This window comes from Osmerus mordax, chromosome 17 (assembly GCF_038355195.1).
Source record: "Osmerus mordax isolate fOsmMor3 chromosome 17, fOsmMor3.pri, whole genome shotgun sequence".
Taxonomy (NCBI): Eukaryota; Metazoa; Chordata; class Actinopteri; order Osmeriformes; family Osmeridae; genus Osmerus; species Osmerus mordax.
In genome coordinates this window covers 14,327,046-14,352,939 of record NC_090066.1, presented here as the reverse complement: position 1 = coordinate 14,352,939, position 25,894 = coordinate 14,327,046, and the positions used below count along the sequence as shown (strand labels likewise).

At 43.3% G+C, this 25,894-nt stretch overlaps 1 protein-coding gene across 2 annotated transcripts in view; it reads right to left on the bottom strand.

Moving 5' to 3' along the window:
- Positions 1-25,894, bottom strand: part of cog5 (component of oligomeric golgi complex 5) — a 122,951-nt gene that overhangs the window by 22,822 nt on the left and 74,235 nt on the right. For both annotated transcript variants that reach the window (XM_067255049.1, XM_067255051.1), the window contains exons 8-10: positions 9,668-9,827; positions 9,286-9,398; positions 8,325-8,402 (exon numbers count right to left, since the gene is read on the bottom strand). In XM_067255049.1, the coding sequence (XP_067111150.1) occupies positions 8,325-8,402; positions 9,286-9,398; positions 9,668-9,827 (351 nt within the window). The remainder of the gene's footprint in view (positions 1-8,324; positions 8,403-9,285; positions 9,399-9,667; positions 9,828-25,894) is intronic.

The window sequence follows — 25,894 nt, the reverse complement described above, 5'->3', positions numbered from 1 at the left end:
TTAGGAGAGAAAAACAGGAGTACCAGTTAGCACCTGATTTACAGCCCGTAGTAAGGTCCTTTGGAAAGAAGGATGAAAGCCTTGCTTCATGCTGTAAGAAGGACTGTGATCTTTAACTATTTTCCAACATTATTCTTGTCTGCAAGCTTGTATTGAACTGAAAAAAAGCTTCAGAACTCTCGTCAGTTGTTACCTGATAGTATTCAGAAACGACTCAGTGAACAAGGAAAGCATAATTACATCAACAGTTCATGAATCATAAGGTTTCAGAAATTCTTTCTGTATCACACACATCCATCAAATGTGTGTGTGGGGGGGAACGCATGCACACACACAGTAGAATCAAGATCTTAAAATTACATGGATGGTTGGACCCATCGATTTTTAGGGATCTCTCTTTCTCAAGTCATGGTGACAGTTGACAGCTCCGAAGCTCTGAGTTCCAAGGCTCCCCGGGCAATTAGGCCAAATAAATAAATAAATATCAAAAGTGTTTCCATGGTAACTCCACTCCACACACCAGCTCTACAAGCAGCTATGGACGACAGACGGACGCCTTGAAAGGCGGTGGTATCTGTTTTACACTAACGGTGGCTGGTTTGTAGATGTGACAGTGATTCTGCAACATTGTTGTCCGGATCTGGAATAATCTTTTATAAACTGTAAACCTTCTTACTCGCCTCGCGCGTTTGCGTCGCTCATTTTGGTCAGAGTTTACATGCCGCCGGGTACACAGGTTAAAGAGGCCCAACGCATGCTCGCCGACCAGATTCTGAATGTGGAACGAGTAAATCCGGATTCCCTGGTTATCGTACTCGGCGACATTAACAAAAGGAATCTCAGCCACGAACCCCCCAAATACAGACAATTCATTGAATGCCCTACCAGAGAAGGGAACACTTTGGATCACTGTTGCACCACAGTCAGTGGAGCCTACCATGCGGTCCCACGAGCAGCACTGGGTCACTCTGACCACACCATGGTCCACCGGATTCCTGCATACAGGCAGAAACTAAAGCTCTGTAAACCTGCTGTGAGGACATCAAAACAGTGATAGAAGAACAGGTTTAGCAAGGCGGTGAGAGAGGCTAAATGACTGTACTCGGAGAGACTAAGACACCAGTTCTCTGCTAACGACTCTGCTTCTGTCTGGAGAGGGCTCAGGCAGATCACCAACTACAAGCCCAGAGCTCCCACACCATTAAAGACTCGCCTGGCCAACGACCTGAACAAGTTTTACTGTTGACTTTAAAGACAATTGGACTGCCTTGAACTACACCTACCCCCCATCTCCATAGAGACGTCTCTCTCCATTAAGGAGAGATAAGTTAACAGACGGTTTAAGAGGCAGAACCCACGCAAAGCAGCTGGGCCAGACGCTGTCTCTCCTGCCACCCTCAAGCATTGTGCTGACCAGCTGTCTCCGGTGTTCACCAACATCTTCAAAACCTCCCTGGAGACTTGCCATGTGCCAGCCTGTCTCAAGTCCTTCACCATAATCCCTGTGGCCAAAAAGCCAAGGCCAACAGGACTTAATGACTACAGACCCGTCACCCTGACCTCTGTGGTAATGAAGTATTTTGAGCGCCTGGTGCTGGTACACCTCAAAGCCATCACAGAACATCTCCTGGACCCCCTGCAGTTTGCCTACAGAGCCAACAGGTCTGTAGATGATGCAGTTAACATGGCCCTCCACTTCACCCTCCAGCACCTGGCCACACTGGCATCCTATGCCAGGATAGCGGTGGTGGACTTCAGCTCTGCATTCAACACCATCATCCCCGCTCTGCTTCAGGACAAGCTCTCCCAGCTGAATGTACCTGACTTCACAGACTTCCCCTCTGCTCTTCTCCCCTATACACCAACAGCTGCACCTCCAGTCATCAGTCCGTCAAACTCCTGAAGTTTGCGGCCGACACCACCCTCATTGGGCTCATCTCTGGTGGAGATGAGTCTGGCTTTATCTATTATTTATAAGTCCATCCACTACTGGTGGGAAGCTGACAACTTGGTGACTTGGTGTAGCCGGAACAACTTAGAGCTCAATGGGACTCATTCACCAATATCTTCCTAACTTATTTCTTAAATTTGTTCTTAAGAAAGTTCCTAAGAGAAATCTACATGTGATTCATGACGTGTTCTTAAACAGCAGAATTGTTCGCAGGTGTGTTCTTAGAATGATGAATCCCAATATTTCGTAAGTTGAAAGCTTGTGCCCCGTTGCTCCTATTTAGCATAGGTAAACGCCCTGTTAATTCCCATAAAAGGGCATGATATGGCAGGGCCGTGTGCACACTCGGCGTGGTAAAGACGGTGGAAGCCTCGACAAAAGACAGAAAAACTTTAATAATTCTGAAGTGGAGGTACAGCTGCAAGACGTTAGCGACAAACAACACATCATATTTAATAGCGTCAGCTGTGGATACAAAGCAGTAAATAAAACCGATTCATGGAATGCAATTACTCATGCAGTGAACGCTGTATCTGGAGAAGTGCGCAGAACTGATGAAGTGAAATTAAATAGTTTAACTTTAATCTGAATTCTGAAGCAAAAAAACATATTTCAAAACCTAGCCTAGAAGACAGTTGACTGTTACAAAATATCCATGAGGACTGCTCTTGGAAGCCTAAAGCGTCCCAACAGGTACTCGTCACTCTGCAAATAAATCGGTATGGTCACGGACGATGCGTTCCCTCCTCAGGGGACGATCTGCAAAATTTTGCAGCAGCAATAAACATGCCATTGTGTGATATTGTCTTAGTGTGCGGAATAAGACTACTTTGGGCCTATAAATACCATGATAAGTCACTTATTATTAGATGGCAAGGTTCCCTGTTAACATAATTGATGTGAGTTGAAAGCAAAGCAAGGCTAGTTCATTTAAATAGGCCTAGCACAATTCATACACCATGGCAATTCAAAGTGCTTTACAAATGAGTAGGGATGGGTATCGAGAACCGGTTCTTGTTTAGAACCGGTTCCCAGTGAATCGATTCCAAGGAATCGATTCACAAAGCAAAATTCCTTAACGATTCTGTTAACGATTCTCTGTGCCGTTAAACAATTAAAATGCTAAGTTTAATAATGGATTAAAAATCGATATGCTCAGTTTAATAATGGGACACACGAACGTTTGTCTGAATAAACTATAAAAGTTCACGCATTGACAGACTGCAGCAAACATGGCAACTAGGAAGAAGCATTCTAAAGTTTGGTTGTATTTCACACGACAAAATGACAACAACGCCACTTGTAACGCGTGTAAAAAGTATATTTCGTCGAAGGGAGGAAATACTACAAATATGAAGAAGCATTTGAACATACAGTATGGAATGAAGTTACTGGAACATCATGTGTTCGATGCATGCAGCAGCGCAGCTAATGTTCGCGCTCCATCTCTAACTATCTAAGATAGAGCTAAACTGCTCAAAAGTGATCACAACCACTTGTTACTGTGTGAAGCAATTTGGGGGTGCAGGACGCACAGACCTATGGCTGTAGAGGGGAACATCGATAAGAGAATCGATAAGGAATCGAATCGATAAGCAGGAATTGATAAGGAGTCGGAATCGTTCAAATCTTATCAATACGCATCCCTACAAATGAGCAGAAGTGTAGTGTGTATTTATTAAAACAAACAAACATTTAATTATGTGTAAAATACTAAAAAAATATTAGTTGCAAGATTATAAAGGAGACAAAATATTCAATTTTAAATTAGAACGGACGAAAACGGTATAACTACTTATTTTGCGCAAACATGTCAGCTCTCAACTGTGCGTAAGAGTGCTCTTGGGTGTGCGTAAATTCTATTCTTACCTAAGAACAAATCCCAAATAAGAAAACATTGGTGAATGCCAGAATCTTCGTGAAAAATGCATAAGTGGGGTTTAAGAGCAAATTTGTTCTTAAGAACATTTGGTGAATGAGGCCCAATGCTCTTAAGACAGTGGAGATGAGTGTGGACTTCAGGAAGAATACAGCCCCACTCACCCCCATCACCCTGTGTGACTCCCCAGTCAACACTGTGGAGTCATTCCGCATCCTGGGAACTATCCTCTCCCAGGACCTCAAGTGGGAACTAAACATCAGCTCCCTCACCAAGAAAGCACAACAGAGGATGTACTTCCTACGACAGCTGAATAAATTCAACCTGCCAATGACAATGATGGTGCACTTCTACACAGCCATCATTGAGTCCATCCTCACCTCCTCCATCACCATCTGGTATGCTGCTGCCACTGCCAAGGACAAGAGCAGACTGCAGCGTATCATCCGCGCTGCTGAGAAGGTGATCGGCTGTAATCTGACTACCCTCGAGGACCTGCACACCTCGAGGACCCTGAGGCGAGAGAGAAAGATTGTGGCCCACTCCTCCCACCCTGGACACTCTGTTCCAGCTACTCCCCTCCGGCAGAAGGCTGCGGTCCATCAGGACCAAAACCTAATGCCATAAGAACAGTTTCCTTCCATCCGCTGCAAGCCTCTTCAACAAGGCCAAGGACTCACACTGACATTACACTTTATCTATTATTTATAAATCCATCCACCACCTACTTTGCACATTTTGCACTATGCTGCCCATTTTGCTGCCTTATTCTATTTGGGTGTGCTTGCCTTCGGCAAGAGCACAACCTTTGTTCTCTCACATATGTAGGTATTATTATTGGGTGTGCTTTGCCTTCGGCAATGGCACAACCTTTGTTCTCTCACATATATATTATTTATTGTTTATTTTCGCCCCCCTAAGGATCAGTCAATATTTGGACTACATACACAACGGCGGTGTCAAAAGGTTCGTCTTGTTAGCGATTGCGTTGGTTGTATTTTTATTTATGTTCCGTTGCATGGTTTAAGTAGAAATTGCGTTTTTGTGGTGAAAAGTGAAGCTAACGGTGGCTAATTTGCTAGCCACAGTCACTGACGTTACTAACGTCACTAACGTCACGAAAACACGCGTGACTACCTGTAGCAGAACATTCGTTTCACATCTGTTAACTTGGGGGATAGCTAGGCTAACTATAGCTTTACTGCAAGGCAGCTGCAGAAACGCCACAAGCAAAGAGGCCAGGGTGATAACTATTTACTCATTTTACTTTGTGATGTGAAACACAATTATGAAATGTAATGTACAATATTAGCTGATATTATTAAGGAAGTAGGCCCACATCTACTTTCGGAAACGGTAGTCTACTATTTCACTGAAGCATTAGCATGACATTAGCCTCTGTTGCCCGGGCAACACATACCACAGTGGTCTATGATGCATCTGTTTTCAATCGTTAAAATAAACATTCCTCACATATACATTTTCTTTGTAGGATTTATTATGACATTACAAGTAAACAATTTGTTGGTGAAATTATCATTACCTGTGGTTTCAAACCAGTGTTGCTCATTGCAACGCTGTAGCCTACGCGAGACACACGACAAAAACATCTAACTTAAACAGCTGTTTAGGAAGTCAAACGGCGACAGAACATGTTCGACACTCCCCTTACTTAAATCAAAAGTCTTTCAATAGGTGAAACTATGTGACTACTAACCTGAACTTCATTGCCACAGCTTAAACTTTGTCAATCTGTTCATGAAAATAATTAATTTCAGCCTAAACCGTACAACGGAACGTTTAATCGAATTCAACCAACGCAATCGCTACCAAGATGAACACAGCAGTAGTCTAGTACTGTACTGTAGTAGTAGAATTTACCGGGGCAGCTTCTCCACACAGGGCTATATCGCATTTTGCATTGTTACTGACAATGATCGCTACCAGTGAGCTTTTTATGAATGAGCGATTTTCCACTAAATAAATGTCAAGCGTATTTACGTTTTTGGGGGCATTTTTTCAGTTAGCAGATGGTAATGTTTGAATCGCGATTCCATCTTCTACTGCCGGTAACGTCGTAGAATAATCTTCAAAGGGGGTTCTTTATTAATGAATGAATGCAATATGAGTAGGCTAAATGCCTGAAAATATCACGAGAAGAGAAAACTTAAAAGGACGTTTAAGTCATAGAGATTAGGTCAATTTTTACACCGGTCTGCCAAATGTATTCGTTTTGATTCAGCTATGAGGCTGCCTCTTGCAGGGGAAATGAGAAGACATCATATTTCATTCTACACTTAACTCGTATTTTGAGTTGTAAACGAGCAGCAAAAAAAGATGCTTTTAAATCTATGTAATCTTTATAAATAATAAGTATGCATTTTTATATAAAATATACAGAAATATCAGTTGTAAAAATGTCATTCAAAAACGGACCCCTGTGCAACCGACGCAAGCAAGCACACCCTACAATTTCCCCAGAAATTGTACCCTCTCTAGTTGTATTTAATTCTATTTTATATATTTTGTAACTTTATATTTGTTTATATCTTTTTATATCTTACAGTACTGTTAGCTCTTTAGTTAATGTTAAGCTCTTTAGTTATAGTTTAGCTCCTTAGTATTAGACTTTTTTCTTTTCTTTATACATTCAATTGTTTTTTAAATTAAGATCCGTATATGTTTATTGTATGCACCTTCCTACCACAATAAATTCAATTTCTGTGAAAACGTACATGCTAATAAAAACAAATTCTGATTCTGAAGATAGACGGAGGGTGTGTAGGAAGCAGATGATGATGATGATGGTGGTGGTGGCGGCGATGGCTTATGATGATGGCGATTATCATACTGATGATAGGTGTTCCATTTCCATGGTCTCGCAGCTTGTCTCTCTCTCTCTTTCTCTCTGGTGGTGACACTTGGAAGTGGGTCAGACGGCAGGACTGATCTGGTTACACAGCAGCCATGGCAAACGAATGAAATAAATCTTCTCCGAGCCTTTTGTCGGTCAAACGTACGGTTTTGTCAGTTATTCAAGTCACGTTATTCAAATGTTGTCATACAAAAATATGTACAGTAGGGGGTTGGTGTGGGGGGATGGGGGAAGTTGTTTGGGGGCAAGGTGGGGTGTGAGAGAGTTGCATTTTCCAATTTTAAGGGCAATTATGTTTATCACCTGGGAAAACATTATTTTAGATTTACATTTAGCAGACGTGCTTATCCAGAGCGACTTACAGTAAGTACAGGGACATTCCCCTGAGGCAAGTAGGGTGTCAACACCAACTACTGTACCATTGATTTGGTACTTTCTTTATGTCCATTAAATTTTTTCCCCCAAAAGAATTGTGTGTCTACAGTTAAAACTGTAGACATGCATGGAGTCCATTCAAGGCTATTCAGAGAAATGCGGGACTGTTGTGCAAATCAGCAATGTAACGTTAGCGTAGCAAACAATCGATTTTTTGAAACGTTTCAATTAAGAACATGGTTGCAAATACATATGTACAGGACTGTGTAGAGCACAAAACAAGACTCGTAATTTTTTAATCACCTGTTTAAGCCAAAAATATTACACTTATGAGATTCTTGCTGATCTGGCCGCCATTGTTGCAGGTTGCGCAGTATTCACATACCCCTCGTTTTCAAGTAAGCTCCCGAAAACACTTGGTTTTGAGGGGTGTATACCCCTTCGTCTTAGCCCTACTACTCGATCAAAAAGAGTATTGGGACACCACTTACTCTCACATGAATGCGCAAAACTAAGGGGTAGGGGTAAGACTAAGAATTGGGATTCGGCCTAAGCCTAGCAATTCTGAAATAGCTATTTTACATTGAAACTGTGCATAGCCCTAGGTAGGAGTAACATTTAACAGATTAATTATTTACATTTACCCACAGAATTTATGGACTGAAGCATCTCGAACTGTTATTGCAGCACTACTCAGCCTGTTATTGTGCCATTGAGCCTCTCAAATTTTTGCTTCTGGACAATGCTGTCTGACAACTTTTTTTCTGACAAAGTTTTGTCTGAGGCTGACAGAGGTTTTTCTGAGGCCGTTTGGTTTGAAGCCGTTTCAGCTGATCCCGTTTCGTCTGAGACTGACGACTTTTGGTCCGAGGCCGATTTTTCCGAGACCTAATGCTGTTTTGTCTGAAGATGACAGAGGTTTTTCTGAGACTGACTTTTAGCCTACTCCGATGCCGTTTCGCCTGAGTCTGACGACTTTTGGTCCGAGACCTGATGCCTTTTCTTTTGAGTCTGACACTTGAGTCTGAGATCTGAAGATGTCCTAAAATGAACACCGTACTACTGAGGGCCGTGTGTCACTGCACATGTCGGTGCGTGTGATCTTCTAACGTGAATCGAGTTAACATTGAGACATTCTTCATACACACACATACTGTACATAATGTACATAGACACACACACACAAACACACTGAACTGAAAACAAACATACAAACAGAACAAACACGCAGGAGTGTGTCTCACCTTAAGGATCTCGTCGATGAAGCAGACGTGAGTGACAGGGTCTCTCTTTTTGGTCAGGACCTTTTGGAGGTGTTGCACCTGCGCACACACACAAACACACATGCACACACACAAACACACACGCACGCACACACACAAAAAATCATGTGTTAGCAGTGAGTCCTACTAAAAAAGCACACAGAAGTTGTTTTTGACAGAAATAAGAGCGAATGAAGAAGAAAATACTTTCCTAAAAAATAACAATTTGAAAAAGGCATTTTGACTTGATCAAACAATTACAAAATAGCTCCACCATTCCTTAAGGTATGACGTTAAACCGATACTTTTATTATTTTATTTAATTAACAAACAAACACATTCAAGATTAATTTATACGAGGGATAGTATACAAACAGAACAATAACTAAAGAGCCAGGGGTCCACAAGTATCTGCGCTTGATAGCTCTGGCCTGGGAATAGAACTCATGTACAATACTCTCCAACAACAACGGTCTAGGTAGACTCAAGCAAGGCCACAATATTGGGAAGGACTGTAAATGTGTTTTGATTCCAGTCAAGAGCATACAGTCTACCATCCTAGATTCATAATGAATCAAATACATCTGAATGAGCCATCTTCTCTAAGAACTAAAGGCTGGGACTCGGGAGCTTACATGACTAAGCTTAAGTAAAGCTCTCTACATATAATAATAATTTAAAAAAAAGAATGATATATATATATATATATATAGTATATACACACACAAATTACATTTTGACCTGATTAGATTTAAGAAGAGGCTAGTATACACCAGTCTAATATGCCAACCTTTGGTAAGTATGGTAAACCCGGTTATATGCTAAAACTGACTATAATATTTAAACTGGACTAGAGCGACTAAAGGAGGTTATTATGCGATAGCCGGGCTGCTGTACCAAACCCAGACTGATAGGTCAAACCTGGGGCACGGTGTCGGCTCACCTGTCCACAAGCAGCACAGATCTGATCCATCAGCTTCTCCAGGTTGGTCCAGAGAGCTGCTCGGAAAGCAGCAGTATTCCCCGGGGTAGGCATCACCGCCCGGCCTGGAGCACCTAGGTATCACGGGCAGCGGACGCCATAGAGCGTTGGATTACAGAATTACACACATGCATGCACACACACAAGCATTTGAAGTTATGGGGCCCAGCAAAAGGTCAAGTTTTTCACGTTTTACCAATCGTATTAGGACATTTGGTCCCCACAAGAGTAGTTAAACAGGAAAACACTCACAAACACACAAATATACGTTTTTTAGAAATACATATCCCAGTGATGAATGCTGAAGGAAAACACACAATCTCTGTGTCACACACAGACTCACCTCTGGAGCTGGTGGGCTGTGTGAGGCTCTTGATGTCCAGGGCGGCAGTGACGTTGTCCTGTATGGTGCTCTGGTACCCCCCAACAACCCCACTGATGGTTTCTCTCAGAGTGCCCAGGTTAAAGAACACCTGCAGAGCCGTACCCACCTGGGTCGGGTTCTGGAACAAACACGCACACACGCATACGAAAGAGACAGACTGCTAATTTAGAATATGATAAAATAATGATATATAGATATAATACAATCAGGGCTGGGGTGGGTAATCGGGAGAGTTCCCGGTGGGCCGCTTCACTTTTGGGCCGGTCTAGGATGTATTGGGTGTGCTTTGCCTTCGGCAAGGGCACAACCTTTGTTCTCTCACATATATATTATTGGGTGTGCTTTGCCTTCGGCAAGGGCACAACCTTTGTTTTTCTGTCACATATATATTATTGGGTGTGCTCAAGCCTTCGGCGAGAGCACAACCTTTGTTCTCTCACATATATATTATTATTTTTATTTCTTTTTGCCCCCCTAAAACTCAGTCAATATTTGGCCTACATAGACAACGTAGGTGTCAAAAGTTTCGTCTTGGTAGCGATTGAGTTGCTTCTATTGGAATTTACGTTCCGTTGCATGGTTTAAGCGTAAGTTAAGTTTTTGTGGCGAAAAGTGAAGCTAACGGTGGCTAATTTGCTAGCCACAGTCACTGACGTTACTAACGTCACTGCGTCACTAACGTCACAAAAAACACGCGTGACTACCTTTGCCAGAACATTCGTTTAGCATCTGTTAACTTGGGGGATAGCTAAGCTAACTATAGCTTTACTGCAAGGCAGCTGCAGAAACGCCACAAGAGAAGAGGCCAGGGTGATAACTATTTACTAATTTTACTTTGTGATATGACACACAATTGTGATGTGTAATGTACAATACAAGCTGATATTATTAAGGAAGTACATCTACTTTCGGAAACAGTAGTCTACTATTTCACTGAAGTATTAGCATCATGACATTAGCCTGTGTTGCCCGGGCAACACATACTACAGTGGTCTATGATGTAGCGTTATCTGTTTTCAATCGTTAAAATAAACATTCCTCACATATAAATTTTCGTTGTAGGATTTATTATGACATTAGAAAACGATTTGTTGGTGAAATTACCATTACCTGTGGTTTCAAACCAGTGTAGCTCACTGCAACGCTGTAGCTTACGCAAGACACACTACAAAAACATCTAGCTACAGTACACAGCTGTTTAGGAAGTCAAACGGCGACAGAAAATGTTCGGCACTCCCCTTACTTAAATCAAAAGTCTATCTAACTACTAACCTGAACTTCATTGCCACAGCCTAAACGTTGTCAATCTGTTCATGAAAATAATTAATTTCAGCCTAAACCGTACAACAGAACGTTAAATCCAATTCAACCAACGCAATCGCTACCAAGACGAACACAGCAGTAGCCTAGTACTGTACCGTAGTAGTACAATTTACCGGGGCAGCTTCTCAACACAGGGCTATATCGCATTTTGCGTTGTTACTGACAATGATCGCTACCAGTGAGCTTTTTATGAATGAGCAATTTTCCACTAAATAAATGTCAAGCTTATTTACGTTTTGGGGGGCATATTTTCAGTTAGCAGATGGTACCGTTTGAATTGCGATTCCATCTTCTACTGCCGGGTAACGTCGTAGAATAATCTTCAAAGGGGTTGTTTATTCATTAATGAATGCAATATGAGTAGGCTAAATGCCTGAAAATATCATGAGAAGAGAAAAACTTAAAATGACGTTTAAATCATAGAGATTAGGTCAATTTTTACACCGGTCTGCAATAATGTCACGAAAACACGAGTGACTACCTTTGGCAGAACATTCGTCTCGCATCTGTTAACTTGGGGGATAGCTAGGCTAACTATAGCTTTACTGCAAGGCAGCTGCAGAAACGCCACAAACAAAGAGGCCAGGGTGATAAATATTTACTCATTTTACTTTGTGATATGACACACAATTGTGATGTGTAATGTACAATATAAGCTGATATTATTAAGGAAGTACATCTACTTTCGGAAACAGTAGTCTACTATTTCACTGACATATTAGCATCATGACATTAGCCTGTGTTGCCCGGGCAACACATACTACAGTGGTCTATGATGTATCTGTTTTCAATCGTTAAAATAAACATTCCTCACATATACATTTTCGTTGTAGGATTTATTCTGACATTAGTAAACGATTTGTTGGTGAAATTACCATTACCTGTGGTTTCAAACCAGTGTAGCTCACTGCAACGCTGTAGCCTACTGTACCCGAGACACTAGTGTGAGTACTGCAGCTAACAACAACTCCTCAGCTGTTTAAGTCAAACGGCAACAGAACATGTTCGGCACTCCCCTTACTCAAAAGTCTTTCAGTAGGGAAACTATCTGACTACTAACCTGAACTTCATTGCCACAGCCTAAACTTTGTCAATCTGTTCATGAAAATAATTAATTTCAGCCTAAACCGTACAACGGAACGTTTAATCGAATTCAACCAACGCAATCGCTATCAAGACAAACACAGCAGTAGTCTAGTATTGTACTGTAGTAGTAGAATTTACCGGGGCAGCTTCTCCACACAGGGCTATATCGCATTTTGAGTTGTTACTGACAATGATCGCTACCAGTGAGCTTTTTATGAATGAGCTATTTTCCACTAAATAAATGTCAAGCTTATTTACGTTTTTGGGGGCATATTTTCAGTTAGCAGATGGTACTGTTTGAATCGCGATTCTATCTTCTGCCGGTAAAGTCGTAGAATAATCTTCAAAGGGGGTTCTTTATTAATGAATGAATGCAATATGAGTAGGCTAAATGCCTGAAAATATCACGAGAAGGGACAACTTAAAAGGACGTTTAAGTCATAGAGATTAGGTCCATTTGTACACCGGTCTGCCAAATGTATTCGTTTTGATTCAGCCTGTCAGCTGCCTCTTGCAGGGGAAATGAGAAGACATCATATTTCATTCTACACTTCACTCGTATTTTGAGTTGTAAATGAGCAGCAAAAAAAAGATGCTTTTAAATCTATGTAATCTTTATAAATAATAAGTAGGCCCGATGCATTTTTATATAAAATATACAGACCCCTGTGCAACCGACGCAAGCAAGCACACCCTACAATTTCCCCAGAAATTGTATCCTCTCTAGTTATTATTATTTTTTCTTTTTGCCCCCTAAAACTCAGTCAATATTTGGCCTACATAGACAACGTAGGTGTCAAAAGTAGCGATTGAGTTCCTTCTATTGGAATTTACGTTCCGTTGCATGGTTTAGGCTCAAGTTAAGTTTTTGTGGCGAAAAGTGAAGCTAACGGTGGCTAATTTGCTAGCCACAGTCACTGACGTTACTAACGTCACTACGTCACTAACGTCACGAAAACACGTGACTACCTTTGGCAGAACATTCGTTTCGCATCTGTTAACTTGGGGGATAGCTAGGCTAACTATAGCTTTACTGCAAGGCAGCTGCAGAAACGCCACAAGCAAAGAGGCCAGGGTGATAACTATTTACTCATTTTACTTTGTGATATGACACACAATTGTGATGTGTAATGTACAGTATAAGCTGATATTATTAAGGAAGTACATCTACTTTCGGAAACAGTAGTCTACTATTTCACTGAAGTATTAGCGTCATGACATTAGCCTGTGTTGCCCGGGCAACACATACTACAGTGGTCTATGATGTAGCGTTATCTGTTTTCAATCGTTAAAATAAACATTCCTCACATATACATTTTCGTTGTAGGATTTATTCTGACATTAGTAAACGATTTGTTGGTGAAATTACCATTACCTGTGGTTTCAAACCAGTGTAGCTCACTGCAACGCTGTAGCTTACGCGAGACACACTACAAAAACATCTACACTACACAGCTGTTTAGGAAGTCAAACGGCGACAGAACATGTTCGGCACTCCCCTTACTTAAATCAAAAGTCTATCTAACTACTAACCTGAACTTCATTGCCACAGCCTAAACATTGTCAATCTGTTCATGAAAATAATTAATTTCATCTTAAACCGTACAACGGAACGTTAAATCCAATTCAACCAACGCAATCGCTACCAAGACGAACAGTAGTCTAGTACTTTACCGTAGTAGTACAATGTACCGGGGCAGCTTCTCCACACAGGGCTATATCGCATTTTGCGTTGTTACTGACAATGATCGCTACCAGTGAGCTTTTTATGAATGAGCGATTTTGCACTAAATAAATGTCAAGCTTATTTACGTTTTGGGGGGCATATTTTCAGTTAGCAGATGGTACTGTTTGAATCGCGATTCCATCTTCTGCTGCCGGGTAACGTCGTAGAATAATCTCCAAAGGGGGTTCTTTATTAATGAATGAATGCAATGAGTAGGCTAAATGCCTGAAAATATCATGAGAAGGGAAAAACTTAAGATGACGTTTAAGTCATAGAGATTAGGTCAATTTTTACACCGGTCTGCCAAATTTATTCGTTTTGATTCAACGTTGAGGCTGCCTCTTGCAGGGGAAATGAGAAGACATCTATTTCATTCTACACTTCACTCGTATTTTCAGTTGTAAATGAGCAGCAAAAAAAATGCTTTTAAATCTATGTAATCTTTATAAATAATAAGTATTCATTTTTATATAAAATATACAGAAATATCAGTTGTAAAAATGTCATTCAAAAACGGACCCCTGTGCAACCGACGCAAGCAAGCACACCCTACAATTTCCCCAGAAATTGTACCCTCTCTAGTTGTATTTAATTCTATTTTTTATATTTTGTAACTTTATATTTGTTTATATCTTTTTATATCTTACAGTACTGTTAGCTCTTTAGTTAATGTTAAGCTCTTTAGTTATAGTTTAGCTCGGGGCAGCCCTACCATAACAATACGCGTCAGGGAGGATGGATGGAAGCAGGGCCGGAGTGATGGCATCACAAGACAAGGTTTTACCAATTGAAAAACGTCTGTTTATTTTACATAAAGCTCAAAAAAGTATTTTGCGCTCAAATACGCGCGTTGCGCGCTCGCATTAAGTGCAGAAGTGCCTATCTTGCATCACATCAGACCCATATGTCCTAGGTTGGGGCAAAGCTCCGAATGTTTACAACGTCTGGCTCCGTGCCTGATTAACACTCGGATCGTTAAGCAGTCTCAAAAATTTTATCAATATAAAAAATAATACAATCCCTTTCTGTAATCATAATACCCCCCAGAAAAGTTCACTGCACCCACAGTCAAAGCAGGCTGCATCCGGCCCTGTTTAGTATACAAAAAACGGTCTTGGGGCTAAAACTCCCGGGCTGAAAAGTGGCCCCACTCCGGCCCTGAATACAATTAATAACATATATATATGCATACATATACACACATACATATATACTGTATATATTGTGGCATCACGAGAGGACGTGTGGTAGAGGGGCATTACGTTCCTCTCCGGGAGTGGCTATCACGCCACAAGATGGCTGCCGGGTACACTACATCTCCCAGAATGCTCTCCTCAGAAGGGTGCAAAAGCCTCAGCCCGCTGATTAACGAGGGAGCTCAGGTGTGGGATGGAGAGAGGAGAAAGGAGTGGGCACACACACCAGGCAGGCGGGCTGGTACATGGAGCAAACTTTGTTTTGCTTTGGAGGAACTTAAATTTTTGCACCTACGGTAGTAGGATTCCAGTTAGGAGCAAGTTTATGAAGCCTATGTTTTTGCATTTAAAAACCTCTTATGTTTGCTTCCGGAAAGATTTTGGTTTTTATAGAATAAAGCGGATTCTTCTTTTAAAAGCATTTTTTGCCTGCACTGTCCTGTGGTGACGCACTGCCCTACACCCCGCTTAGTGGTCAAGCCTCTCATGATATCACAATATATATATATATATATATATATATATATATATATATATATATATATATTCACAGATAGATATAGATATATTCAAATAATAATAACAGAACCATTTAACATAATGATGAGACAATATGTGACCGAGTTGAATTGATTACACTCACTTCTCAGAGTAGATACTGCTCACCCGTGCCATTTTAAATTGCTAGCTTTTCTGTATCGTAGCTCGCTAATGCGGTATTAATGAAAGGTAATCGTTGTGTGCTTGAGTTAGGGACCGTTATTTAGAACATTGGAATGAGCAAGTCAGGGAGGAAGCAATTCTGATGAGCAACACAATGACAGAAATGAGAAATGCGCACACACACACAAGGCTGTCTGAAACTCTGGTGCCTATCCATGGTGCCTGGCCTGACTCGCAGCTCCCCTGTCTACAGCAGATGGTCAACAGCCTTGTCCCTCTCCAGCCCTCCCTTCATCCCTGCCTCCCGTGTGTGGCACCCTCTTGATGCTATAGCCATTCATCCACGACAAACTCTAGACCAAGACGGGGAGGAGAGAGGAGCAAGAGAGAGACATACTTTAACAGAGGAAAAAAGACAGTGAGAGAGACAAAAAGTCAGATGTTGAGGCTATGAGCTAGTGCCCCACTGCCAGCGGTTGGTCATGGGTTGTATCTGTATTGCATTTGTGACCCCCCCCCCCTTCTCCTTCCCTACCCTGCGTCTAGGATGAAGCTCCCCTCCCGTCCCCCATCCTTAAAGTCCCATTCCAAGCCCTCGTAGTGGGACGGTGTTATTTCACTGATGGTTGCCTTTTGCCTGTGATGGTTGCCTTTTGACGCATCTTTACTTCTTATCTTCTATTTTTCTTCACAAAAGTATGAAAATGAGAGGGCTCTTTCTCCTTGGGGATGGTAGCCTTTTTCCAGTTACATTTATAACACGAACACACATATATTATAAAAACCTCAAATCATCCCACCTCAACCACCATCTCATCTTCCTGTTTGGTTGCTGATTTGGATGGATTATGCAGTATTTAGATTCAAATTAATGTCTAACTTGAGACTGGTTGAGTAAGGAGAGCCAGGCATATACAGAGGGGTCTATCTTGGTACATGGGTGTCAGGACCAAGGTTGCACGTCTGGGTCCTAATGCCCCTGGGGACAATTCAGACTTACAGTACAAACGTACAGCTTGGAGTGCCAGGCTAAATTAATTCAATGTCCATTTTTTCAAATCAATGATGGACAGCCATGCACTCTTTAAGCCACACGATTCTGGGATTATGACCTGTTGCCTGTGCTAAAATTTATCTACACATGACACATATTTGTGAATTGCTCGGAAGGTCAGTACCAGGGTCTTGAATCTGATACGGCCCGTGATGGGAAGCCAGTGGAGGGAAATTAGGAGCAGGGTAACATGGGAGCGTCTGGGTAGATTAAAGACCAGGCGGGCTGCTGTGTTCTGAATCCTCTGGAGAGGGCGGGTTGAGCATGCTGGGAGACCGGCGAGCAGCGAGTTGCAGTAGTCAACTTTGAGAGGACAAGTGCTTGGACTAGCAGCTGGGTGGAATGCGCGTACGCCACTTTCCACGCAAAGGTTGTGATTTATAAAAAAACAAACTTGACGGGAGACTGTGCGGTCCTCCACGCAAACTCTGACCCACCCGTAGGCCTACGCAAATTTTGGAAACAGTTGGAATTGGCGACGCAAATGACCGTACTGTATTCAGACTGCAGAAAGTATATGTGGGAAGAACGACTACTCGTAATAGTTATATTTTGTTTTCCTTACACACGTTTTTTTCACTTGATTTCATCATTATCATGAAGATTACATCCAGCAGTGTTATTTGCTTTGTACTGAGTGATAATTGTTCCATAAAAACCTTGTACATTCCAACTAAAACTTTACATCAAAATTCAGCGCTGTCTCACCATCAGATTGTCCACTAGGGGAGTGCAGGAGGGGAGACTGCATGGAATACAGGATCATACATCACATATCCTACCTTTAGATGCAAAAACACAGTGTAGCCTATAACTAAACTACATTTACAAATACTGTGAATATCATTATATGTCAAAAACTGGAAATAAGCTCCCGTGCAATTGCTACACTACGTCCTTGTTATCAGTCCAAACTTTAATACTGTTCATAACAAAACCGGCATGAAGAAACCTGTGTTTCCGGATACGCTTTTGTTTTCAAATTATTACCTCGCATTGCTTTTTTATTTATTGCTGATCCCGCTGCTGTGGCCACCAAATAGGCCTAATGTGTTTTTTCGCTCTTCCACCTCGCCTACAAGTAATTCAATGTCAGTGTCTGAGAATTTGCGCTTTTTCGTTCTTTTCCCTCCTGACGCCATGATTCAACGTAACGTAAGAACAATCGCATGCCAGGGCAATTAATATACTGGATTAGCATTCATGAGGTACTTTGCATTGACCATTTATGGTTAAAAACGGGCGTGTTCAGGGCGGGAGATGGAGTCAAAGTCACATGACTTTGACTTTGACAGCCCTAGTAAATATGCATTGAAGCTGTAAAACGTAACACACAGCTGTGAATTGTAGACCAGACCCTAAAAAGTATTTCAAAAACCTTTTTGTGTCTGTGTGTGTATTTGTACTTTTGTTAGAAAGTTTGAAGGAAGAAAACTCAATACTCAGCTGGAAAGAGGGAGGAAGACGGAGAGAGCAGAACAGGAGAGAGATGGTGAGAGGAGGAAATAGGTAGATTGACTTTTAAATGTTTAATCTCCTCACCACTCATCGAAAGTGAAGTGTTAATTCATTACAAGCTACGTTCAGGAAGCGACTTGCTATCTTGGTTGTGTGTGCGGGTGTATGTGTGGCTGTGGTGCTTGGGGTGTGTGTTACACTGCCCTGACAGAACCGCTGGGGAAATCACCTTGTTTTTAGGGGGCCAGCAGAAAGAAAGGAATTGTAATTACCACGGTGATGACTGCAGTCAGCACAGTAGAAGTTGCTCTACTGTTGAGAAAAAAACTCACTTTGGCCTCCTTTCCACACCACTGGCCATGAGTAAGATTTGAGGGAGGACCAGATTCTCAATTCTCAACCACTCACACTTTGCTCTACCAAGGAACCGTGTCCTTGGCTGACTTGGGCAGTCTCATACAGTATAAGCGACCCAGGCTACATTGTTCTCATTTTCACAAATAGATCCATTTGGCCTCGAAGCAGGTCTAACCTGGTTCTTCTGATTGCAAGATCCCCAATTAAGGCTTCCTAATGATAATCGCACAGTCAAATTAGATGGTTTTCCAGGTCTACCCTGGAAATAGCCAGTCTCTCATGATCTCTGTTGCTCTCTCGTCTCTGTCAGGGGCCTCACAGGAGAGAGCATGTGTCGCAATGTGTGTCGCAGTGTGTGTTGCCTGTCTTCCTGCCCCAGAAAATACTTTCTCTCAGGAGAGCGGTGTCCTGTTTCAGCTGCTCTGGGGGAGGAGGAGGACAGGGGAGAGGAGTCTCCGTGTGGAACGTGTGTGTGCGTGCGCACATGGATACACGTGTATAGCCCACCATGTGTGTGTCTATGACTTTGTAAGTGCGTGTGTGCTGCATGTGTGCACAAAAGTTTGGGGTCCTGCATGGTCAGTACTTAATAACACCCCCTTTGACAAGTATCACATCTTGTAAATGCTATTTGTAGCCAGCTAAGGGTCTTTCAATTCTTGTTTGGAGGATTTTTGCACATTCTTCTTTGCAAAATACTTCTAGTTCTGTGAGATTCTTGGGCCGTCTTGCATGCACTGCTCTTTTCTATCCACAGATTTTCGATGATGTTTAGGTCGGGGGAACTGTGAGGCCCATGGCAAAACCTTCAGTTTGCGCCTCTTGAGGTGGTCCATTGTGTATTTTTAGGTTTGTTTAGGATCGTTATCCTGTTGCAGAAGCAGGATATTGATGGTATTCATCTTCAGCTTGCGGCTTTGGCGGTCGCGGAGGCAAAAACCCCGGCGTGGGAGGAGTTCGGCGAGGCCATGGAGAATGACTTCCGAACGGCTTCGAAAAGGTTCTGGACCACCATCCGGCGACTCAGGAGGGGGAAGCAGTGCACTGTCAACGCTGTATATGGTGGGGATGGTGTGCTGCTGACCTCGATGGGGGACGTCCTGGATCGGTGGAAGGAATACTTTGAAGACCTCCTTAATCCCACCAACACGCGTTCCGACGTGGAGGCAGAGTCTGGGGACATTGGGGGGGGGCCTTCTATCTCTGGGGCTGAGGTCGCCGAGGTGGTTGACAAGCTCCGCGGTGGCAGGGCCCTGGGGTGGATGAGGTCCGCCCGGAGTTCCTTAAGGCTCTGGATGTTGTAGGGCTGTCTTGGTTGACACGACTCTGGAACATCGCGTGGACATCGGGGACAGTGCCTCTGGACTGGCAGACCGGGGTGGTGGTTCCCCTCTTTAAAAAGGGGGACCGGAGGGTGTGCTCCAACTTTAGGGGGATCACACTCCTCAGCCTCCCTGGGAAAGTCTATTCAGGGGTTCTGGAGAGGAGGGTCCATCGGATTGTCGAACCTCGGATTCAGGAGGAGCAATGTGGTTTTCGTCCTGGCCGTGGAACTGTGGACCAGCTCTATACCCTCGGCAAGGTTCTGGAGGGTGCATGGGAGTTCGCCCAACCAGTCTACACGTTTTGTGGATTTGGAAAAGGCGTTCGATCGTGTCCCTCGGGGGCTCATGTGGGGGGTGCTCCGGGAGTACGGGGTACCGGACTCCCTGATCGGGGCTGTTCGGTCCCTGTACGACCGGTACCAGAGTTTGGTCCGCATTGCCGGTAGTAAGTTGAACTTATTCCCGGTGAGGGTTGGACTCCGCCAGGGCTGCCCTTTGTCACCGATTCTGTTCATAACCTATATGGACAGAATTTCTAGGCGCAGCCAGGGCGTTGAGGGGGTCCGGTTTGGTTGTGGTCCTGTTGGCTTCATCGGGCCGTGACCTTCAGCTCTCACTGGAGCGGTTCGCAACCGAATGCGAAGCGGCTGGGATGGGAATCAGCACCTCCAAATCTGAGGCCATGGTTATCGACCGGAAAAGGGTGGAGTGCAATCTCCGGGTCGGGGAGGAGATCTTGTCCCAAGCGGAGGAGTTCAAGTATCTCGAGGTCTTGTTTACGAGTGAGGGAAGGATGGAGCGTGAGATTGACAGGCGGATCGGTGCGGCGTCCGCAGTGATCCGGGCTCTGCATCGGTCCGTCGTGGTGAAGAAGGAGCTGAGTCGAAAGGCGAAGCTCTCTATTTACCAGTCGATCTACGTTCCTACCCTCACTTATGGTCACGAACTGTGGGTAGTGACTGAAAGAACGAGATCGCGAATACAAGCGGCCGAAATGAGTTTTCTCCGCAGGGTGTCCGGGCTCTCCCTTAGAGATAGGGTGAGAAGCTCGGTCATCCGGGAGGGGCTCAGAGTAGAACCGCTGCTTCTACGCGTCGAGAGGGGCCAGTTGAGGTGGCTCGGGCATCTGATAAGGATGCCTCCTGGACGCCTCCCTGGTGAGGTGTTCTGGGCACGTCCCACTGGGAAGAGGCCCCGGGGAAGACCCAGGACACGCTGGAGGGACTATGTCTCTTGGCTGTCCTGGGAACGCCTCGGGGTCCCCCAGGAAGAGCTGGTGGAAGTGGCCGGGGAGAGGGAGAGTCTGGGCCTCCCTGCTTAGGTTGCTGCCCCCGCGACCCGACCCCCGGATAAGCGGAAGATGATGGATGGATGGATCATCTTCAGCTTTTTTACAGACGGTGTGATGTTTGCTTCCAGAATATGCTGGAATTTAATTGAATCCAAAGCCCAAAGCATGATCTATCCACACCCATGCTTAACAGTTAGACAGGTGTTGTTTTCATGAAATTCTGCACCCTTTTTTCTCCAAACATACCTTTGTTAACTGCGGCCAAAAAGTTCTATTTTAACTTCATCAGTCCAGTCTTATTTCCACTTAACTATTCACAGTAACTGAAATTTTGATCAGGTGTGCCCAGCCTTTTGCATAAAACTGTATGTTATCTGGAATGTTCTGCTCCTCTTATCCCTCTGAGATTAAGGCAATATCAGGAAACTGTTTTTAATGGCGGGGCTAGGGTAATGTTTGCATTTGTGCGTGCGAAAGTGTCATAGAACACTCATCCCTTGTGTCATTATAGCGTATTCTGTCTGGCGACCACATCAGAGCAGATCATGCCACAAACACACACGCAAACAGGCATCATATACGGGGTCAGATGGCTGAGCGGTTAGGGAGTCGGGCTATTAATCAGAAGGTTGTTGGTTTGATTCCCGGCCGTGCAAAATTATGTTGTGTCCTTGGGTAAGGCACTTCACCCTACTTGCCTCGGGGAGAATGTCCCTGTACTTACTGTAAGTCGCTCTGGATAAGAGCGTCTCCTAAATGACTAAATGTAAACATACATCCATATAGACCTTGGATCACACTGAAGACGTCAGTGGAAGCATGCTAACGATGGTTAGTCATCACAGTGGCATTCGCCTGAGATGGGGCTGATGTCTACTAGCACGCTCCACTCTACCTGAGGAACAGAGGTTTCGTCTGGATGGTGTTTGTCCGAGTTAGTAAAAAGGCCATACTGTTTTTCACACCCAGGCTTTCCCAAACAGAGTGCGGGGGGAGACAGAGAGAGTATAAAGGGAAGAAAGTGTGTGACTTTCTGCCGAGGGCTGGCAAAATAAGAAAAAAAAGAGAAAGAGAGGGACGGGGAGAGAGAGAGAATATTAACAATCCTGTCAAATTCTCCTAAAATGCCTAAATAAAGCATACCCAAAGTAAATTGAAAGCTGTTCTTGACCAATTTGGAGGACAGGCATGGTTGTGGTCTCTTTTGAAAGGTGACACTGTTAGGATAATGTCTTTATCAAGTGTTCTTTCCCCTGTTGTAAGAATCCCTGTAAGTGCTACTGGTCTTGATTAATAGAAGCTTGAACACAATTAAATAGAAAGTCTATTTCCAACTGAATTTTGTTTTGCATACAGATGCCTGCAGATAACTATTTGTGGGAGGTATTAGGTGTAAGACATAATGGGAAAAAGTCCTGCTTCTGTGAGCCATTTTGAGCGAGGACTTTTAAGTTACCCCTATAGTGCGATTTTGACGTCTTTAGAATGTCATTGGCTATACAGTCTGTAAGTTCATTTGTGAATGAATTGAATTCATTCAATGAATGTATTTTTTGACCAAGAAAGAGCTGTGTGTGTGTGGGGGGGGGGGGGTAATTGTGCAATGGCCATTTTGACACCAAGATCATTTGGAACTTTAGGAATGTAACCAGACAATTTTTGTTGGGATGTTTGGCATAACAACTGTGAGTCTTGTTAGGTGAGTAGTCTCTGTTTGCTTTCACTTTGTTGACGCATTCGTGGTCAGACAAAGAAGTTGATTGTACGTGCTGTTGCACTTCAATCATGAAATGGTTTACATCACAGGAATCGTAGCTAGCATCAATATATGGCATATGTGTTGCAGTCTAAAAAGTATTTTGGGGGGGGGGATAGGGGGGGCGATTTCCTCTTAGCGCGCCGTGGACCGCTACGAGGTTAGAGGGTGAGAACAAAAGTAGGGTGGACTGGGGGGGAGCTAGAGACAGTAAGAGAGAGCGAGATAGGGAGAGATTGAGGGAATGATCTATGGAAGCTCCCTTACTCCATCGTGCCTAAAGTCTTATTATTTTGATATCATTGTTGTACATACAGTGAGGGGCCCACTGTAGCTCTATTTATGGATGCTGTTACATTCTTTGGGCCAGGAGAGAGAATAAGATTGGAAAGGGAGTGAAGAGAAGGGAGAGGTGAGAAGAGAGAGAGTGGAAAGGAGGGAAGAGAATAGAGGTCAGAGAAGTGAGAGAAGAGAAGTGAGGAACCATCTAAAAGGGAGAACTACAACTCTTTCTTCATTACGTGTCCTTAAACACCAAAGAAATGAAAAAGAAGCCACAAAACTAAACAAAAAGCTGTTGCACTACAACGTTTTTCGGAGCCATCGTCTCGTGAGGAGAATGTATGGGAAGGTCTGGGGAATGGGAGGATGGTGGGATAAGGGAGGACATATGTGATGATCAGAGGTGATGTGCCAGCAGATGGCCCCTTGGACGAGGAGAATGTGTGTCTGCATATGTGTGTGTGTATCATCAGAAGCAGAGACACGTGAGCCGAGGTTAGGAGAGAGTGGAAGGATTGAGGGAGGTACAGAAGAAGAGTTACAGAGACAGAAAGTGGGAACAAAACAAAGGTGACGTAAGAAGGTTGAGGTGTCTAAGTGACGTGTTTAAGAGGCTGTGTAGGAAGGTCTGTGTGTGCGTTTATGTCGAGGGAGGTGTCATTCTCACTGGTATTCCTTCTGATATTCTCCTGCAAAGGAATGGAATAATCCACCACGTTGTACAGCTCATAGACTGATCCCAGTCCCCAGTGGTGTAGTCAAGACCACCTAAACCGAGACCAAGTCATGACCAAGACCAGAGTGCAGTGTTGTAGTAGACCACATTTTGAAGGTCTCGGTCTTGTCTCGGAATCATCCACATTTTTACTCGGTCTTAATTATTATAATTTTTAAATAGGCTGTTTTGACTGGCCATAAGCACACGGCACTACTTTAACGCTACGGCTAGACCAAGCGTGGAAATTCTGCCGTGCGGAAATAGAACGTTCACGGAGCGGATCTTTTATTTAACCGGCTACAAATGGCTGAAAATTAGTCTGTTTTGCTGTCTTTGTTTATTTATTTAACACTGTAAACTATATTACTTACTATTCAACACTTGAATCTAACTTCTTACTATTACTGTCGTATCTTCAAATAGAAAAGCAACGTTAAAATCGTTAGAAACGTTAAATCTCAATGGAAACAGCTCTCGAGGGTTTGGGAAATAATTAGCGCGGAGGGCCGGCAAACCCTGGAACAAGTACTTTATTGACGATAATGTACTGCCTCGAGTACCTTATTGCTTTTATAATACGGTTACCAGCGAAATTATAAATAGTAAATAAATAGTAAGCTGTCTTTCAGCACAAAATAGTTATAGCCAACAAACGTTGTGTATCCATTTCAGTAGCCGAGAGAAAATAGTCCCGTACGTGTGGCCGTTGCTATGCAACGGACAAACAGCATTGTGAACGTTTGTTAGCCTAGCTTGATCTCGCACCATCTCATTCATTCTCAATGCTCATTTTATAAAAGTTGCCTTTAAAATAACAATGACAATGGGACACACAGTGCCGTAGAAATCCCGCAGTATGTAATTCATTTCTTCCCTGGTTATGGTCTTCAGGTCTACGGTTTTCCCCACCTCTTCACACCAGTTGGTGAAGCAGTTAATTTCCCACTTAAGGCCAAATTATACTTCTCCGACTCCGTTACGGACAGACGGACGGATGGATTGGTTGAATTTATAGTACTCCAAAGGCTGTGGGTGCTGAAAACACTTCACTGCCAGAAGAGTAGGTGGCGCTGCACTGCGATGCTAGCTAGGTTATCGAAAAGTCGGAGCAAATTTACAAATTAGCTGTTTCATCAATAAAATACGCACATTTTCAGCAACTACACTGCCCATTCCTCGTCACATTTTAATTCAGATGCTGATTTACATGTACTGTTTAGCTGAAATATGAATTGTAAATTACAAAGAAGAACGTTTTTCAAGGACCACGGTTGTAAATGCAGTGTTCCAGGCTGTACAGGGAATGCTGACACTTTTCATAGTCTTCCCAAGGAACCAAACACTCGACGGGCATGGCTGATGTTTGTCTATGAGAAGATCCCTGTGAAGTTCGACACTCAATTATTAATTTGCTCGAACCATTTCACCAAAGAGAGTTCTGAAAACCTTGGACAATTTAAAGCAGGATTTGCTAAGCCGCTGTTGCTGAAAAGAGGTGCTGTTCCGACTGTATGCACATCACAACCGAAAGCTGTAAGTATGATTTTGTCGCTAATAGTTATTAGCAATGCTAACGTCTGATTATCCAAGATGGCGCCGATGATGGTTGGTGTGCTCTGTTTTGTTTTGTCTGTTAATTCAGTGTTCTGCCAAGATTTTCTGAGTTCTCTAACAAGAGACAAACTCCTAAACATCAGGGAAACAACTCCTGTGGATTTATTTCCCACCTTTCTGCTCCCAGCGGCAGAATTAGTGGGCATTCTAGTCAAAGCCGCGCAAGGCTTTGCTCAAGCAGTGAAACGCCGGGAACGCTAGTTCGGCTACGCAGGTAGACTTTACAAAGGTAATCTCAGCCACGAACTCCCTAAATACAGACAATTCATCAAATGCCCAACCAGAGAAGGAAACACTGGATCACTGCTAGACTAGGGTCAGTAATGCCTACCACGC